General features: G+C 39.5%; 4 protein-coding genes across 4 annotated transcripts; 1 reads left to right on the plus strand and 3 right to left on the minus strand.

The window, feature by feature from the left end:
• Window positions 1-28: 28 nt before the first annotated feature.
• On the minus strand, window positions 29-4,353 carry LOC136446049 (glucose-6-phosphatase 3-like). Its single transcript, XM_066444323.1, has 6 exons — window positions 3,927-4,353; window positions 3,354-3,463; window positions 3,110-3,212; window positions 2,363-2,484; window positions 1,635-1,756; window positions 29-1,215 (listed from the first exon to the last, which is right to left on the minus strand). Exons 1-6 carry the CDS (start codon window positions 4,157-4,159, stop codon window positions 796-798), a joined length of 1,110 nt encoding a protein of 369 aa, XP_066300420.1. The 5' UTR covers window positions 4,160-4,353; the 3' UTR covers window positions 29-795.
• A 557-nt stretch (window positions 4,354-4,910) lies between these two features.
• Window positions 4,911-13,410, plus strand: LOC136445892 (acyl-CoA-binding domain-containing protein 5A-like). The gene is made up of 10 exons (XM_066444115.1): window positions 4,911-5,010; window positions 6,599-6,719; window positions 7,100-7,172; window positions 7,726-8,242; window positions 9,166-9,318; window positions 9,879-10,009; window positions 10,132-10,543; window positions 11,005-11,216; window positions 11,366-11,422; window positions 11,670-13,410. The coding sequence occupies exons 1-10, from the start codon at window positions 4,947-4,949 to the stop codon at window positions 11,808-11,810; spliced, it is 1,881 nt and encodes a 626-aa protein (XP_066300212.1). The 5' UTR covers window positions 4,911-4,946; the 3' UTR covers window positions 11,811-13,410.
• LOC136445893 (omega-amidase NIT2-like) lies at window positions 13,082-16,444 on the minus strand. Its single transcript, XM_066444116.1, has 5 exons — window positions 16,181-16,444; window positions 15,616-15,757; window positions 15,193-15,337; window positions 14,635-14,824; window positions 13,082-14,075 (listed from the first exon to the last, which is right to left on the minus strand). The coding sequence occupies exons 1-5, from the start codon at window positions 16,397-16,399 to the stop codon at window positions 13,932-13,934; spliced, it is 840 nt and encodes a 279-aa protein (XP_066300213.1). The 5' UTR covers window positions 16,400-16,444; the 3' UTR covers window positions 13,082-13,931.
• A 506-nt stretch (window positions 16,445-16,950) lies between these two features.
• LOC136446345 (centrosomal AT-AC splicing factor-like) lies at window positions 16,951-18,570 on the minus strand. Its single transcript, XM_066444691.1, has one exon. The coding sequence runs from the start codon at window positions 18,551-18,553 to the stop codon at window positions 17,519-17,521; it is 1,035 nt and encodes a 344-aa protein (XP_066300788.1). The 5' UTR covers window positions 18,554-18,570; the 3' UTR covers window positions 16,951-17,518.
• Window positions 18,571-18,961: the final 391 nt, after the last annotated feature.

The raw sequence follows: 18,961 nt of genomic DNA on the forward strand, positions 1-18,961 counted from the left end.
GCAGAAAAGTATTCTTATGTATCAATCATTCAAGAAAATAAATTTCCACTCTGATACCATAGCATAGCACTTTTACTATCATGCAAGTTTTTGATACTGGCTCACAACAGGAGCAAACCTGAGAAATGAAATTGCCAACATTGTCTTGTACACTGACAGATCATACACAAAAATTTTTCCGAGATAACATCCATGGTAATTATATTGCAAAACCTGAGTATATCACGAAATGATACAAGATTTTTACAAAATAAAAACAGTGTTCGGGACTGGCTGCACATGTACATGTAAAGCTGGACAGGTGTGTTTTGCCGAATGGCAGTTATACTGGCTATTTAAGATACAAATGTACATATTAGATGTCTATTTATAGGTCTTTCCTATCTTTGTATGTTCAGTATAGGTTTTTGATTAAATCTTTCTACACAATGGTTGACCTGATTTGAACTCTTTTATTCAACAAGTACATATTGCATCAGCCATACAGCCAGAGAACACAGAGGGTCATCATCACTATGTATATCCTGCTTGGCAGTGTTAATAATTACACAATCAGTAAATTTTTAACACACCAAAATCATAGATTCATACAGAATAGAGTTTGTAAATGACTTTGCAGGCTTTCAGACTGTTTATTCATTTATAGATCAATACACAAAAACAATACTTTGAGCATATTGCAAACACATGAAATTGTTTAGGGTACAAAACTTTGACACAACCATTTTGTATAATCTATAGCTATATCATCTATACAGCCATTTATTCTTCATTGATATACACATGTATATCACTTCACCAATTCTTCTGTTTTTTCTGGACCAGTTTACTAAAACCTGTCACAAGGCCGATGACTGCTACAGTCAAAAAGGCACTCTTGATGAAAACAAGTGAGTACAACAATTCCTGTGGCTCCTTTGGAAGGACCCAATATTCAGTACTCAGTGTTAAAGACAACAAGAACAGAAGGAAGCCAACAGTGCTGACACCAACGGTTCTACCTTCAGATGAGCTACCATTCAGGGAGTTGTGTGCTCCCTTTCTCACAGTTCCAGGCTGAGGGAGGATTGAATGGAGTGCTACAGCCAGACCCAATGAGGAGCCAGAATCTCGTGCTACTGAGAAGAACGGTGTTGTACCCAGATGAACCCACTCAGGGTTTGCGCACCACTGCATTGCTTTCTTTATGGACCAGGAGGGATCAACACTGAACAGCTATGGAAATGAAGAGAGAATTATATCTTTTACATTGTAATATACTGTAACAACCATCCGTGAAAGGTAAAAAAGTGAATGTTCATTGCAAGTTTTTGCCCGTAGGCTAATTGAAAGTACATGTGAAATGAAAAGGACGGACAGACAATGATGAACAGTATAGCATGTGACTACTCTAGTCGAACTATTGACACTTAATGTTAACTTATTGGATTTGATGTTTTTTTCTGAGACAGTGGAAGATGAATGATTCCACTTGTTCTGTAATGAGTGGATTTTGTGATATTTAGATGTAAAGAGTCTGTAAACGTGGAGAAATTAGGGTGGAATTTGGTGGCCTCTTTAAACAGCTTGTAAAAGAAACATGCATATACATGCCCTGAAATAGATATACATCTCAGGAAACAATGCATACTCACATGCAGGAGGATCCCGTAGAGTCCCATAGCTGACACAGCCAGACCAGCTGACAGCACCACGCACATCCTTGGACGGAAAGATTGCACCTGGACTCTGTTGAACACATATCCAATCAAAATACCTGGAAAAAACCCAGATTGAATGTGACATCAGAGCTTGGAAAAACATTTTGCTGCTGTCATGTTAGTGAGGTGGATAGATCATTTAGAATGTAGTCAGACAATTCCAAGAATTTAGAAATCTAAACATTCACAGGTTAGCATTTGATAACAGTCCTTGGCAAGAAAGTACTATTAGTATGAGTTTGATAGTTGAACACACGCCACTACCCCCTCCCGTAGTGCTTACACAACTCTGTGGCCTATTAAAAAGGCTCTGGAAATGAAGATGTGCACTGCCCTATACAACAAAAGGTGTGGGAAGGGTTAAAACTTGGCAAGAGTTTAATTGGGCTACCAAGCTGTTTGAAAATTTCAATAAACAATGAACAAATCTAGAACAAAAAAAAACTTAAAAAAAGATGAAAACATTGTATGGGCATTGAAATCAGCACTTTAATTTGAGATTGTTCCTGTTCTAGTAGTATTCAATATTTGTTCTCCAGGAAGATAATTCATTGAGCTACTTGCTGACTGTATGATAGCTATTAGAGTGAATAAAGTATCCAAGTATCCAATAGCGTCTACATGTCAGCCAAACAATAGGATAAGTAAAGAACTATACTTACCTACAGCCGTGCCAAACAGCACCTGGTGAGGGAAGTGTGTGGCGATGAACAGTCTGGACACACCGGCTGCTGACAGGATCAGGCTGTAGATCAGCCATGGAGCAGATCTGATGATGGGGTTCCTGAAAAAAAAACACAAAGTAAAGCAGTCATCCTCAATTGAGGTGAAGCATGAAGCTTTTTCAAGTAGCTAGCGGTAGTGTAATGCGGCTTTGCCACGGCTCGAGTTTTTGACCAAGCACACCGGGTCACCCCTACTCTTCTCGATAAGTGTGTTGGGTTCTTTTATGTGCAGAGGTTTGGTGCTTGAGCACGGGGCCGCCGGCTTTACGTCACCATCCGATATGACGAATGCAATCCCTTACAACATGTCCGAGCTCGATTCGACCCCTAGGATCGAACGCGGGCCCTTAGGATCCACGGAACTTGATCCAGATGGCAAAGCAGCGGGGTTGCGTTACCGCTTGCGCCACAGGGACATAAGTGAGGAAAAAATGTAAAGCAAAAGAAGATCTAGATAGTATGTGCTATTCCCTACGCATGTTTTAAGTGAAAGTACATCCAACCCCCACAAGATGAGGTACAACAGATGATAAAAGGAGATCTAGACTGTGAGTGAGTGCCAGAACTTTCTATGGTTTTCTATTCCTAACAAATCAAGTATATTTTTCGAGAAATCTACACAGATGACTGAATCAGCAGGACTGACATTATTTTAGAAGTTCTGATATTCCCAGTGCAGCAAACCTTTTCCAACTGTTACTTGGAGCCGCGGATAGATCTGACACCAGAGCGGAGGTCACCACCCACAGCACTGCTGCAGTCACCATGCAATGGCCCGAGGGGCTGCCTAAAGAGAAAATAGAGATACCAATATAATGTCAATCCACTCGTGAAAAATGTGGTGGTCTTTTCTTGAAGTGAAGCGTATGTATAGAGTTAATTTTTCTTCTAATAGTTGATGGCATTGAGGTAAGGTGGTGACAACTACCTGGTCCGGTCTCACAAGTCAGGGAATATTGGTCTAGGTGCGGCGCTTTTCCTTCTTCAAATATCTCGGGGTCCTTAATCCACCAAAAAGGACGCTCTCCATGAAGCATCCTAGAAAGAGAGGAACATTATCACCAAGCGCTGATATTCCTGATTAAAATAAGATACTGTAACTGCAGAAATGTTTGCGGAGGTTTTATTTTCGCGGTTTTTGTGGTGATCTTTCAGCGCGAAATTAAAACACTTTGCCCACCTATGACTGTAGCGCTACTATTGTTTCGAACGCGAAATTAAGACCACCGCGAACACTCCATTTTCTTCCTGCCGCAAAATAAAAACCACGCGAACTTAAATGCATTTACAGTCATGTAAACTCATCAAATCTTTGACTGATTCTTTAATATATGTTTTCTTAAGAAATAATGACCCACTCATTTTTGTCACATCGTCACGAATGGTCCTAATCCCATGAGATGTAAAGAAAAGATACTCCGCGCTCGAAAATCTTACATCATTCTTATCATTGAAAGGGGGCGGGGTCATTCAGAGTTCAAAGGGGGAGGGGGGCGCGTACCATTTCAGAATGAGGTTGGTCCACTCAGAAATAATGGCGACTAAGAGCGTTCTGAGCCCGACACTCCTGCTGAAAACCAGCGCCAAGGGGAAGTACACCAGAAAAGCGTGTCTCGGATCCCCCATCCTGGTCAGAAACAACAGCAGCTCCGCAAAACCGGAAAAGGTCGTCTGCAACCACTGGATGAACGAAACTCCCTCCAAGTGGAGGAGCAGCATAACAACTTGCGGCATTTCTGAGGAAAACTCTCTCTCTACCAAGTCAACGAAAATACTTCTGTCGATAATCTTATCTTCAGAAGGTCATAGATCTTACAAAAACGAGCAAAAATACTCGGAATGTTTCAGAAACGGGTTCCGAGTCGGTATTTCGAGCTCGTGCCAAGGGGTGACACGTTTCATGCAACCCTTCCCATCATGCTTTGGAACTAGGTTTGGGAACCTGAACTTTTGAAAACTTGGTTGAAAATTAATTTTTAACAGAACGCATAAAGATACTGACAACAGCACAATTTCTGTACACCGAGCGCACGTCAATTACAGTTGACGTTCCCGACATCAGTTTTTGCAATGATCAGTGATTTTTCTGGCCCAGTGTAACTAGCCCTGGTCCGACCCTTAAATTAATGTTAACATCAAATCATATCTTTTAATGAACTAAAATTTGTGAAAATACCCAGCGACCTATTTTCATTTTGTTTGTTCGTATGTTTGTTTTACTGACGCCCAAGCTGATATCCAGGTTTACCTTTCGAGACCCACACTAGTTTCTCACCTTAAGAGCGCGAGAAAACGAAAACGAACAGTCTAAGTATGTGTCTAGAAAATGGGTCATAACTGCTAATATTAGCATTGTACTGGAATCTAAAATATCAGATTTTTTAAAAATTCCGGTTCCGGCTCGATATTTTTTAATGTTCAGCTTTGTTTAGCTAATTGGCTATTTGGTCAATCACTTTTTGGTACGTATCAACCGTCCTTCGTTTGCCTGCGGTGTAAGATCTCAAGCCAAATAAAAAACATGGCCGCTCCACAGGCAAGGTTCGACGCTGCTGTAAAAGTGATACAAAATTTGCCCAAAAATGGTACGTTTTTGCGCTCTACGCCAATCTTCGTGGTAACTTTGTGTACTTAAGTATATTTTGGATGTGTTAATGTCGTTGTTAAGGCGAGGAATGTAGTGATTTGCCGTGTTTTTTTGTGTGGATACGCGCTGTGTGATTTGGCTATGCCCTTTGCCCAGCATTTTCACCTCAGTTACCTCTGTGTCATTAACCCTAGTTTGGTAAACAAGCTGTTTGGCCAGGTAAATATGGCCCTATAGTGTGAATAATTCGGCCATATCATCTGAGAGATATGAAAATGTGCCTTTATGCCAAGCTGGGTATGTTAGATCAAGGAGGTCATATAGACATATAACCTCCTTGGTTAGGTAATAGATCGGTGCAAACTGCAAAGATATTATGGTTGTCTGCTCCCTTTTGGTTGGGCTATGTCAAGAGTAGAGTAGAGTTTACGCTCAGGTAGGATGTTCTTCCAGTTTAGACCGCTCCTTATCAGTCTCTTCTTCAACCGACTGTCATAATGGGTTTAAGTCCAGTGTTCTGTGGTTGTACTTGACGGGATGGTTCTCCGTGAAGTTGTCGAATCTTTGACAGCATTTACTTATCACTGAGGGTGCATTGTTCAAGTTATTCTGTTGACTTGAACAACGCAGTTTTCTCTTGTTTTTACAACAAAGACAACAGCAGATATTTACTCTGTTATTTTCTAACCCTCTCTTTGGTTCTGCTATTGCTTGCTTATTCATGTCAAGCCTTTCCAGTCTCGAATATTATGAAAATACACGATTCATGTAACAGAAATTCAGGAATCTCAAAAAAATATAGCAATAATAGTAATAAAAGAAATTCAAATATGATATGATCTTCACCTTACGAGAACAATAATAATGACAGAAATTCAGGAACTTCAAATGATTGACAATGATGATAACAGAAATTCAAATACAAGAAAACGTAAACATAGTATACTAGAGTGCCCAGCTTCCCCCGATACTTCTCCATTTTGCCATTCTTCAAGGCTACCTGATATTCTACTTTGTTACAGAAATTAACATATGGAAGAATGGATTCAAAATTCAAGGTACTAGATTTTCTACATCAATATCATGGCTAATAAAATTCTGAGCTCTCCAAAAAATCATGGGGGAGTTCCAAGATGCAAATTTCCAAAGATAACATTGAATCCATTTGATTCTATTGTTAGATTTCCAGTTGTTTTATGATAATACAAAATTTTGATCATGTTCAAAAAGAAGGCTAAATTTGGACATTCAAAGAGAACATGCAGGTATGGCAGATTCAGGCAGAATGAGCACAGTGGGGTTGCTACACATTTCCAAATATTCGTATCTTATTTGTAGCTAAGAACAATTTTGTACTCTTGATATCTAGTTCATGGATCAATCTAACAGTATATCATGGAAGTATAGACTTGTTTCCAGGGGATAGTGGTATCAAAGAGGCACAGCCGTTTTAGTTGCCAGGTGCTATTGCACCGTACAGGTTTACAAACTAAACCAGGAGCATTATAGCATTATAGGACATAAGACAGATCTCCAACAAAGGTCTCAGTAGATGATGTGATACAATTGTGTGTGTTTTTTCCCAGGCTCCATCACCCCTTCCCACGAGACCATGCTCACATTCTACGGCTACTACAAACAGGCCACCATTGGTCCATGTGACATCAGCAGGCCTGGATTCTGGGATGTGGTTGGCAAAGCTAAGTGGTAAGATCCTCTGGGGAAAGACTAGAGTTGTGTTTCATAAGAGTTTTTTTATGGCATGAACTGAAACAGATTAAAAGCCACTGGCAACCATCCTAAACAGTGAATCAGCCATGCCCTTACAAAAAAAGTGTACTTATTTGTTAAGCTGTATTCACTGTTATTACATTTACTTTATAATCTATTAATCTTTTGTATTACCTTCTACTTAAACTTGAGGTTAGATAATCCTAAAACTTAACTTAGGTAACAAAGCGACCCAACTGTTAACCTTCTCTCTGTTGTTTAAACCTGTACCCAACACAAATTTGGTGTCCAAAAGGCTACTTCAGCAAGGAGAAGGTTAATCATAACTCATTAACTGCTTCTTGTACATATTACAGGGAGGCATGGAATCGCCTTGGCAACATGCCCAAAGAAGAGGCCATGGACAATTATGTGGATACTCTGAAAAAGGTGCATAATTATCTATGAATGAATAATGATTACCATTCCTGAGAACTTGTCCATCTGCAAATATGGATTTGACAGTCAATTTTTCAGAACTATGTTGTAGAGTCATACACATAGCCTGGGTACTACTAGTACTATCCTCCATAGTTACTGCTGGCTCTCATGAATTGCTTGATTACCACGGAAGCAAGTGGTCAGTGAGAGCCAGCGGTATCTACAGAGTATGGTACCTAGGCTAGGAGAGCCATGTATAGATGGCTCAAGTTATTGATAACTGTTTGAATTTCAGCCAGTCATCTATAGGTATATTCTTGATACCTTCTTGAAAAATTTCCAACATCACATGTTTAAAAAATTTCCAACATCACATGTTTGAAAAATTCCCAACATCACATTTAAAAAAAATTCCCAACATCACATTTTTGAAAAAGTCTTTTAGATTCTAAATGACAAGATATATGATATGGTTTTAACATTTTGTATTACTGACCTTTATTACTTGTGTAAGTTTGATATAAAGTAATGACAAATATATTTTGATGATTTTGTCTTCCAGATTATTGAGGCGCTACCACAGGACAAAGAAATGCAGGACTTCATGCACGTTCTCGGGCCATTCTATGAACTTGTTGACCTTGAGACCCCTTTCCAAGCAGAGAAATCTTCACTGAACCAATCAGAACTGTCCATCTCTGACCAACCAGTTCTTGCTATAAAAGAAAATGGTGAGATTCCCACCAATCATAATGGAGAGACCTTAGATGATCTGCAAACTAATAACAACAAAATCACAGAAAAGTCCACAGACAATTCTGAAGAAAATGAAACTGAATCTACCAATCAGACGCAAGATGGGGAAGCAGGGAAGATTGGAATGCAGGAAGAAGAAACAAATCACAGAGGGGAGGATGCCTCAACCAATCAGAGAGAGGAGGAGATAGTGACCAACCAGAGAGAAGCAGTGGCTTTGACCAATCACAAACAAGACCAGAGAGACAGCACCCAATCAGAGGAGAGGGAAGAACCTGAGGTGGAAGTAGAGGAAGTGGAGGCAGAAGTTCAACCTGGTGAAGGTATCTTTGCTGCATTTTGCTGGTGGTATTAAACGAAATTCATGATTTGATTTGCTCTTATAATGTTCAATTTGTATAAATGAATATGGACATGAAAGGTGTCCACTTGTGATTTAGATAATCCTAGGTAATTTGATTATTATTGATTGTGTCTTCATAGTCAATGTGATGATTGCTAATCACACACATATTTCCATTAAATCGAGATCTGTGAATTTGCCTCTGTAAATACTTTCTTGATCTTTTGATCTTATTTCATCTCTTATCAAGTTGAGCTGGTAATCGATACTTGGTAGTATCTGATTCTGTTTGATTGGTGTGGATAATCCTTTGTATTTTTGACAACTGAGATGTAATTGATGTAATATATATTGAATTGTACAAAGAGGACTGAAATAAATGATATTTACATAGCACAAACAGTTGCTACATGATTGCGTATCTTCATTGGGGCTGATAATGTATATCTATGATTTCAGTCACTCAAGTTAGAATTTGAAATTATTTGTGACTGCTTCTTCACATAAGATCTTGAGTTTTCCCAAAAGCTCAATCCAATTACTAAACTAAAAGTACCTGACTGAAAGGATGATTAGTATTGCTCTCATTCTTACCAGGGGTACGCATGGTTGAATATAGCTGAGACAACATAGATAGGAGGGGGTATAAAGAAAGCAATACGTGGAATTAGTCATGGACGATTTGAACAGTGCAAAGGATAAAAAGAAACAAACTCCTCTGGTTTAAGAAGGCATAAAAAGGCCTTAGTTCTGGGCAACTTTCAGTTAGATTTTCAACCAAATTATATCAGTTACAAACTTACAGTGCAAGTTATTACAGAAAAGGACATTGAAAGGACAAATAAACATACTACGTTGAGCTATGACACGAAATAAACTTGGTGGCTCTTTTGTCCCTCCCAGGTATTAATGATGGTAAGAGTCCCTATGGAAACCAAGTGACCACGCCCCCTGTTACCAAGGTGATGCTGATGGAGATTCCGACCCCTCCCGTCATTATCGACACCCCACTGCCAGCCAAGCATCATGGGAAGGGACTTCCACTTCCAGATGAAGGTCACTTTCAGTTCTACACTCTAACTCAGCATTCTTCATTAATTTTTATTTTATATCTTTTATTACTGAGTCTAGATCTCTCTCTCATCCTACAAATGCAAAAGTTTACATAAGAGCAAACTGTGTTTTTGCAAAGGCTATAAATGTCTATAATATAACACATGCATTGTAGTTGTCATTGAACTTGAACTTTGTAATTTCTGTCACTGTTTGAGAGAAGAGATTAAGCTTGTCAGCTTACCAAATACAGTTTGTGTGTATTCAATGACTTTTTGAGAATAGCCTTTTGTATGATATACATGTACAGTGAAACCTGAATTCAGCAACCACCCAAGGGACTGAGGGAAAATGGTTGTTGAGGACAGGTGGTTGCTGAAGAGAGGATGGTGTTAACTATGTAAAAATGGATGGGACTGTTTTAATGTGGCTTGTAACTGGAGATGGCTGTCTGCGCCAGGTGGTTGCTCGAACAGCCTCGACTGTATCCTCAAAAGATACTGATATCATTTTCATAGCCACAATTTGTATTCATTACTGAATGTGATTTTTGTCATTCCCAGATGACAGAGAGGACAATCTTCCCAGAAGACTGAATGGCCACAGTTTCCCTCCCCATCATGTCAACAGTGACTCTGACACGGACAGTGAACTGTACCAGGACAGTGTGGACACACCGGCTGTCCCTGATGAGGTAGGGAATTCTGCGATCTGCATTCCTTAAGTTAAGGTCTTGGGAAGAACAATTCTTAAAATATCAGTTCTTGGACACAGCTGTCAAGTTTCTAACCTCTTGATAAATGTATTTTCTTTCAGATGCCGGGCTTGATATCCCGTCGAACTGGAGCTACATCTCCGGGTAACCAAACTCCTGAGGGTCTCCCCAGAAACAACAGCTTCGTGACTCAGGCTGAGATTCACCGCGACAGCAACGGACTTCCTTCCCATGGTGCACTGCAGCAAACAGAAGGGCATGATGGGATGGCGGCACTCTCCAGCAGCTTGCCACTTACCCATGATTCTTCACGCATGGATGATTCATATAACAACAGCATGTCGCCTTTGATTGGTCAGGGCAGGTCAGGTGACGTTGAGAGACGGTTGGAGTTGGAAAGCCCCGCTGTGATTGGTCGAGGAGGGGGAGAAATGGGGGGCCAGGGTAAAGGTCAGGGTGGACAAGTGGGTAGCAGAAGGCAAAGTGGAGACAGCACAAGCAGTGGTGGGAGAGGTAGGTTTGATGGTGAAACCTTGATTTCAACAGATGGTCGTCCCTACAGTTCAAGCTTTGTACATCTAGTTTTGACTTTTGTTCTTCTGTAGAATTCCTTCATTGTGTAGATTCTTTTATGTGTGGTCATAGACCAGCTCTTTAACTTTTTTCAATGAAGAACAATGTAAATTTAATTTGATTTATTTACTAGTATCTATTTGCAAACTCATGCCCAAAGGCTTATTGTAAGGGAAGACACAGATGTGCTAATGTATGAAAAGGTAAAAAAATATAGCTAGTCTATAGAACTACAGATGCTTCTACATACATTACTAGGGGGTCTGAAAATATATGTGCAATGCCTGCTGGTGTAATGATTTCCAAACATCATCCTGTAGACTGCATTGTTAAAAGATGTCTTTATGTAGCCATTGCAGCCCTAGTCCTTGTGATTCTAAATGTAATGTGTTCATTAACAGGTGCTCGGGACAGAGGGGGTACCCCAGGTAGACGAGGGGCAGGGGGTTACTACGGAGGAGGGGGTGGAGATGACGGAGAGAGAGGGAGGGGGCGAGGGCAAGCACCATCGGACGTGAATGAACACATAGCCGTTGCACTGGACCGTCTACAGCAGGACATGAACTTTGTTCTGGCAAGGCTCAGTACCCTGGAAGCACTCTCTACTTCTCAGGTAGTTGCAGACTTTCTGTGCTTTTGTAAATATTTTGTGTTCTTTGTTTGGCTGTGATGATGCATATTGAGAATTCGTGCAAAAAGGCAAATTATGGAAATAACTAATAAAATAATTGTTATTGTAATGAAGATTTCTTTATTTTTCAGGCAAGAGGTGGTATAGTTGCCCCTGCAGTTCAAGCTGTGCAACCCCAACAGCAACAGGTATACTTTAACCTTCTTCCTGCTGCCTAACTCTGTAACCGATAGGGAATTGGGTGCCAAATGGCTACTTCAGTGTGCTAAAGGTTAACACCTTAATGTGTTGAAGCATTTGCTTGAATGCTTTGTAACGATGTTTCTGTTTATCCACAATTTATTTAATCTTCATTAATGTTCTTTTTAAAATCTCAGGGTGTTCAGAACTAGCTCCCTATTTCATATGTGCTTTTATATATTTTTTTCATCACAGGAAAGTTCCTGGTGGCCATTCTCCAACATGTCCGGAAAAACAGCCTTTTTCATCTTAGTCTGGCCCTTCATTGTCAACTGGCTCATCAAGACGTACATCAAAAAGAAAAGCAAGGCACACAGGAGGTCACCTTTCATGTAGACTACATCTTGTGCTAGTGTCGAAGTATTTTCTACTAAAATTATGGATCAGAATCTAAATTGTTTTTGTTGAGGGTCAATGTAAAATATCCCATAGGTGGTTGAACTTTTCTCATGTGCAAGGTCTACCGCTATACAGTTCCTTCTTCTCATGTCTTAGAAATGTTTTGTCTCAAAATATCATAAACAAAGATCATTTTCGATCATCAGTAGAAATTAGACAGGTTTTTGTCAGATTCTACATTGAAAGATGTTTTGGCATTTAGTCTGCTTAGCGAAAGTCCAATTCAATTCCAATATTTCCCATTCAAAACATGTACATGTGGATCATTGTGACACTGACACCCCTGACTATCTGTTATTCATGATAAGTACTGTTGATTTTGTGCTGTTGCTTGCGCTGCTGGAATGTGAACTTTTGTGTCAACAACTTGTACAGTACAGTGAAATTATAAAGTAACAAATAGATAGGAAAGCTAGCTAGATAAAGATAAGTTTGATTGGTCAGAAATATTAAACAAAAAAAATTGTACTGACTTGTGCCTTCCAACTGCCGATAATTTCCAAGAATCAAAAGCTAGGCATGAATGTGCTATTTGGTTGAAGGTACACAAGAAGATTGTATTGGTTATGTACATATAAAGTAATGTATAAGAAATAGACACATGTTGTTCTGAAGTGCAATAATTCTTTGGAGAATGTTTAGAATAGGTGGTGATAATGTAAATTCTTTGTCTCATTAACAAGTTGGTTTTGAACTGGCTGTTGGTGAACAATATGAAGTATGCCACATTTTCGTGTTAATAATGAATGATTTCAAACCTACCCATCGTGATGCCATAGTTGTTTTGATTGTCCAAAGGATGGAAAGAAAACAAATCAACTTCAGTTTTTAGATAACATGATGTGAATCATCATTACTGAACAAGTTGGCAGAATGGTTATTATTTCCTATCTCAGATTTTGGCCCAAAATGTACAGATCCTTATGATGATAATTACTGATTTTTGTAGAAAGAAGCAAATCATGTGAAATGAATCCCAGAGTCTGAGATGACCATATGTTGTTTTTTATCTACATGTATACTTGGTCTACTGAGATACAATGTACAAAATCTCTTGTTACACTTATACTATGGCAGTTGTCATTATGACTTTTGTCTAAAGACATTACCATTGCCATCTGAAATGTACACAGATACATGAACTCAATTTTGAACTTCTTTCCAGTGAGCGTTTACAAGTCCAACGTAAATTCTGTGTAACATTCAGGTTGTATTGTCCATCATTGTCTTTATTGATAAAAAAACTCTTTTTTTTTCAAAATACATTTATGGGATTCACCATTGTGATTATATTATCCCCACAGCAGATCTTGGAAATCAACACTAACAGCAAAAGATGCAGTGTAAGTTGCACACATTGTAAACATTTTGTGTCTCCATACAAATGATTGCGTGTATGTCTGTCATAATTTCACAGGTGTTGAATAACATTGTACTTTGCTTGATCATGAAGGTAGATAATAGTTCTGTGAATACCATGCCCTTGTAAATGTTACACACGAGTGAATTCCAGAATTAAACCACCATTTCAAAAACATTAAGTAGTTTGCTTTATGTCATTAATATATCAAAGGTAGAACAATGGCTGTCAGTCTTACAACAACGAAGACCATTTCCACAGGAGAGAGTCTGTTGATGAACAGCAAATATCATTGGTCGGTAAGGTTATCTCAAGATAATTGAGAGGTCATCGGAAGACCATGGATATCATTGAGTGCTCCCTGAAAGACTATTGAAAGACATGTCACATTTTTGGATGATTGGCGGCCTATTAATGATCTGGCCTATGAGGAATGCCCTTTGGCTGCAACAGTACAATCCTAGTTTGTAGCATACATAACTGCAGGTCATTGTATGTTGCACCTTGTACTGATACGTCAAGCGATATTAACAAAGAACCTAATAGTATACATAATCTATACTACATGTATGAATAGTCACCGATATAGTTCAGTACCAGAAGTGGTCTCTTGCAGTAACACCGAGCAAACTCATCAAACAAAATCACTTTGCTGCATTACATGAATTTTCAGCTTTGTGATAGTTTGTGAAGTATTGTTAGTTCTGGCTCATATCTTGTAGCTTATAGATATCTTCTCTTCTCTGATTGGATGTTGGGATTGATGACCTCACTTCATCTACATATGACAAGTCAACATCACTGTAAACTATCTCCTCTTCATGCCCAGCCTTGGCCACCACCTGGAAAGAAGATGCAACAGTCTTGAATCTTGATCATGACAGAACACTGAAATCAATGAGTTCACACAAGAAAGACGACAAGGCAAATGGCTAAGAGATTGCCCTACTCTTCTTCAAGGAATTCAAACCAAACTCTTCCATCTTAATTCTGTATCATTCAAGAAGCATTGAGTTCCAGGATACTCAAGTACATAGTTATGAATGAATTCTTTTGACATTTTTATTGGGTATGCTCCTGAGGAAAAAATTAAATTTTCTCTGGAAAAGTTTACACAGGACATTATTCACAAACTTTTCATGATAGTGTGAGAATTTAGAGATAACAGCACAAACACAACTGCTCATGATGAATGATGGAAAACGACTGACTTTATTCAAAGGAGAGAACGGGATCGGTTGTTTGATTTTGGAGCGAGCGGTCCCATTAGGAAGAATGGTTACATACTATGGAATCCTGCTATGTATACAGACCGACGAACAGGAACAACGGTTGATAGCTGTAACTACAACAATTGAGCCTAGAAGAATTTTTCAAACACACAAGAGAACAAGAGCCTACCTCTCCCCATGGGTTGACCAGAGTGCTATGTCCCCAGGCCACGTATGAAGCCTTCTCGTCCCGAGCTGGTGAGATGGTTCCCACGTACAACTGGTTGTCCAAAGCCCTCCCCCTCTGCAAGAGTTCCCAGTGGGCCGGTCCGGTGGTCATGTTAAAGGCACCAGGATACAGAAGCAGCTTACAGCCTCTCCTGCAAAATGGAACAAGGAAAGTAAAGACCAGGTATTGAAAGCCTACCTCAGAAATGCATCAGATTTCCAAGGTCCAATGTGAACACTAATGACTTATAAAAAAGACATCTTACAGACTGTTGAAAATGTGATCACTCCAATCCCGCAAGCAGCCATTTCAATTTTACATAACTCATTATTGGATTGGTCCAATTCGATGTAAAGTGTAAATCGGGGCCTTTTTGAATTAACCATTTTGGTTGAGAATTTTGCTTTTTTCATAATAAACTATTTCCTATATATACAGACCCCTGTGATATTTCTGAAAAGGAGAAAAACACAAATATTCTATACTTCTTTCTACTTAGTACAGACCTATGCCACCCACCTTGTATAGATCTGTGCTAACTCAGGAAACCTGATGTCATAGCAGATAGCCAGTCCAACCTTACAGTAAGGTGTGTCAAAGGTCACCAGTCCTGATCCTGGGCTCAACGTCTCTGACTCTTGGAACCGGATTTTACCAGGTACATCTGGGAGTAACATTAGGGAAGATAGTAAAACATTAGATAATATATGAAAAAAGCAAAATTCAACTTTTCATCAAAAGATGGCTGGTCTTCTCTGTACAAAAAGGGCAAGACGACCATTGTTCAAAACTCACATGGGAGAATAAAACTTTGCAGGATTTGGGTATGATAAATTCATGCTTTCTTCCCCGCAAAGTTACTTTCTGTCTAATATCAGGAGTATAACGTTACCATCCCGTAGAATGGTATGTACAAGCTCTATCACAAATATAACAACTCACCTATGTCAAACAGATGGACCTTTCTGAACTTGGCGATTAGCTCCCCCTCAGGATTGAAGACCGTAGACGTGTTGTACAGCTTGCCACCGTCCTCCTCGGGAATTGAACCCCCGACCAGGAATACCTTATTATCTTTGGCAGCCTGCATGTGGTACAATAGTACGTACCAGGTCATACAAATTCATGATTAATTGGGGAAATTTTCAAATCTATTGCTTCAAATTGGTTTGTGTTCTCATTCTGCTGTGGGCTTTCTTCTTCTCTTTTCAAAGGTCAAAATAGAGACCTTGAAACCTTCGTGATTTCTAAATTTCAGGTAAGTGTAAATTGAAAACTGTGTCAAACTGTCAGGAATTTAATGAAGGGGGCGTGACCAATAAATGGCTGTGAAAACGGTGCTTTAATCTGTAATTATGGCAAGGTGTGAAAGCGATAATTTGTAATAATTATCACCTAAAGATATGGGAAAGGTTCTTGCTAGATGATAAAACACAAGAAAACTGGAGACTTTTTACTAAACGACCTTCTAACATTACGTACAATCGGTTAAATTTTATTTACCCACCTTGGCCAGCATGTTTGTGGACTCGCCGGGAATTTTCTCCGCATACTCGGGGAAATATTTCGTGCCATACGGTGAGTTGAAACATTCCGGTAACGCTACCAGGTTGGCGCCTCCCCCAGCAGCTTGTGAGATGAGTTTCGAGGCACGAGCGAGGTTTTCCGACTTGTTAGCGGTCACGAAAAGTTGCACCAAAGCAATTTTGAACTTTGAGGCGGCCATTTTGTTTTTACATCACATGCTACATTTCAGGGTGTCCACTTCACGGAACACAAGTGCCTGTTGTGGTTTACAAGCAAATGCCCGCTGCAATTTCTTTGTTGCCTGAATATATTTAAGGCATTTTCCTGTTCATGCGTGCATTTTCCTCTATATCAAAAAGTCAATTCAAATCTCTGTCAAGAATCAAATATCTGCCTCGACTTCGGTCCAAATCCAAGGACCATGGTCAAAACCACAGTTCAGGTGTCAAAATAGAATGGAAAATTTAACGATAACAGTTAAGGCCTTATATTATACGGGTCACGGTAACGGGTAACACTCACTCACACACACATACAGATCTCTATTAAAGCTTGCCTCGATGACAGATAGGTAGACCTATTGCTCTTGAGATCTAAAGGTCCTTACTCTTTTTGGTTAAGGAGTTTCAACACCTTTTTTTTACAGATTGGACAAATGTGAAAACTGTCTCTTTTGCTGTTGAAATACAAACATATATACCCTTATTGCTTAGTTTATCTTTGGAGGATGTAACAAAAATGTACTGTCAATCTGGGAGTATGGTCATATTTTATTCTCAAATAAAAACTTGTAATACAAACCACCAAATGATAAGATGAACAATGGGACAGATCACAGAAATGTTCCAAAACTTCAATTTGCCCAAATCTGTGAAATTCGATAGAGCTTTCCTGTTGTCTGTACGCAGCACCAAAAGGCACCACTTTAATAAGTCATTGTGCTTTATTCACAGCATTGACTTATGATCATAATTAACCAAGTTATCATAATGACATATGTCTACACGATCATATGAAAATGGACAAGTATCAATATTGCAAGCACTTTACTTAACTGACTTCTGTAACTGTATAGCTGATATAACCGCCCTTCGGCATAACACACCAGCTTCACGGGCACACAGCGCAGCAGCAGCTGGTTATATTACACTGAGACCTCTCACACCTACTAACTTTTGTATGAATGTTCTGATTGATGTTACATGTTATCAAAAGTTACATGCTACTTCATTACAAACAAGGTTAATTCCAGCTAGTAACAGCTTTCAACTCAAATAACGTTAAGGGTGGGAGTTTTCCAGCCGTAAATTGTTCTCAACTAAGGTCTGTTTGCTTCATCTGTGTAATCAGGTCGACTCTGCGCAGCGCTTGCTTTCGTCCTCCCTTTCCTCTTCTGTTGCCATGGTTTCCACCTCCTCCCGACCTGCCACACCCGCCCAAACGACGGCAGCCACTCTTCACTGCTCGACGAACCGCGGTCAAAGTTAGCTCCAACACGACCTTTGGGTAAAGTCTTCTGTTTTTTGTGCTTCTGTAAATCCTCTACTGTTGGACCTATCTGCTTACTTGAAGAAGCACCTGTAACATCATCATTGTCTTTCCAAAGCCAAGGTGGTGTTGCCCCAGTGTGGACGTTTCCTGATGCTCCAAGCTCCTTAGGCAAATGTATGCATGTTAGATTGTCTCCATGTGCTTCTATGGTGTACATAGCTTTGCTGTTTGTCTTCCTATGCAGTTCCTGGACCTGTCTGGTGGCTCTTTGTACTTTTTGATGCTGAACTTCACTAAGATTACTTGAGGTCTTCAGTTCACTGAGGTTTGCAGGTGCTAAGCTTTGACTGCTGTGATCAGAAGATTTTGATACCTCTGGTTCACTAGAAATTTTTTGTTGAGCAGCATCCCATGTTGCCACAGCATCAACTAGTCTCTTTTTGTACCTTCCATAGTCCTCCTGTGTCAATAAAAAGCTGTTTTTCAGGGATTTTTCTATCCTGTGGTCCCACCAGAAAGAAAACGTCTTCTGACGATGTTCCTGGCTCGCTAGATGGCGGAAAAATCCTCCATATTTCATCGTAGATATTGCGGTCGTGTCATGTTTCTTCACCTCACATCCGCAGAAGTAACACCAGAAGTTTTCCTCGTTGACTCCACTGTCGACCACGGGATGCTTTAGGACAGGTTTTGCTGCCTTGACTTTCTTCCCATACTTATTGATAATGGCGTTAATGTTGTCCCTGTGGGTTCTGGAGTATACATGTTTCCTGCCCTGTGAATGGTGACGTCTACAAACTTCACAGTACTGGAAATCTTGGATAGTCTGTTCTGACTTCTTGGTTGCTGCCATCATCTTCATCAATCCTTGTTCCTCTAAAATAAAGCTGCCCATAGTAAATATCCTATTCCCTAGAAAAAATTACAAAAGTTTTATGTTTCTGGAATCATCTACGTTACAAGCTTAAAAACATACATGAAGTATAAATAAAGTCCTTTTACTCACAATTTTTCTATGATTTGATTTCAAACTTCAATGAGGGATTGACCAAAAAAGGTTAGGCACAAATACGGATATTTTGAACACCTAAATGTTACAGGTCAAAACCGCACTTAAACGCAACAGAATCTGTTCGAATTACTTCACATATGAAACTAATTTGCCAACAAAACCAACCACATTAATGAGATACACTTTTATCGAATATTAAATGTTGTATGCATTTTGTTTAGCTAGTTTGATATGTGATCATATTTTATTCCAATAGAA

This window comes from Branchiostoma lanceolatum, chromosome 12 (assembly GCF_035083965.1).
Source record: "Branchiostoma lanceolatum isolate klBraLanc5 chromosome 12, klBraLanc5.hap2, whole genome shotgun sequence".
NCBI lineage: Eukaryota > Metazoa > Chordata > Leptocardii > Amphioxiformes > Branchiostomatidae > Branchiostoma > Branchiostoma lanceolatum.

Coding starts and splice junctions, on each gene's coding strand:
- LOC136445892 (XM_066444115.1), top strand. CDS start 4,947: ATGGCCGCTCCACAGGCAAGGTTCGACGCTGCTGTAAAAGTGATACAA. Junction 7,173..7,725: donor ATGTGGATACTCTGAAAAAG/GTGCATAATTAT, acceptor TTTGTCTTCCAG/ATTATTGAGGCGCTACCACA. Junction 10,010..10,131: donor CACCGGCTGTCCCTGATGAG/GTAGGGAATTCT, acceptor ATTTTCTTTCAG/ATGCCGGGCTTGATATCCCG.
- LOC136445893 (XM_066444116.1), bottom strand. CDS start 16,399: ATGGCCGCCTCAAAGTTCAAAATTGCTTTGGTGCAACTTTTCGTGACC. Junction 15,758..16,180: donor CCACAAACATGCTGGCCAAG/GTGGGTAAATAA, acceptor TACCACATGCAG/GCTGCCAAAGATAATAAGGT. Junction 15,338..15,615: donor GGTCCATCTGTTTGACATAG/GTGAGTTGTTAT, acceptor TGTTACTCCCAG/ATGTACCTGGTAAAATCCGG.
- LOC136446049 (XM_066444323.1), bottom strand. CDS start 4,159: ATGCCGCAAGTTGTTATGCTGCTCCTCCACTTGGAGGGAGTTTCGTTC. Junction 3,464..3,926: donor ACCAACCTCATTCTGAAATG/GTACGCGCCCCC, acceptor CTCTCTTTCTAG/GATGCTTCATGGAGAGCGTC. Junction 1,216..1,634: donor TCTACGGGATCCTCCTGCAT/GTGAGTATGCAT, acceptor TCATTTCCATAG/CTGTTCAGTGTTGATCCCTC.
- LOC136446345 (XM_066444691.1), bottom strand. CDS start 18,553: ATGAAGATGATGGCAGCAACCAAGAAGTCAGAACAGACTATCCAAGAT.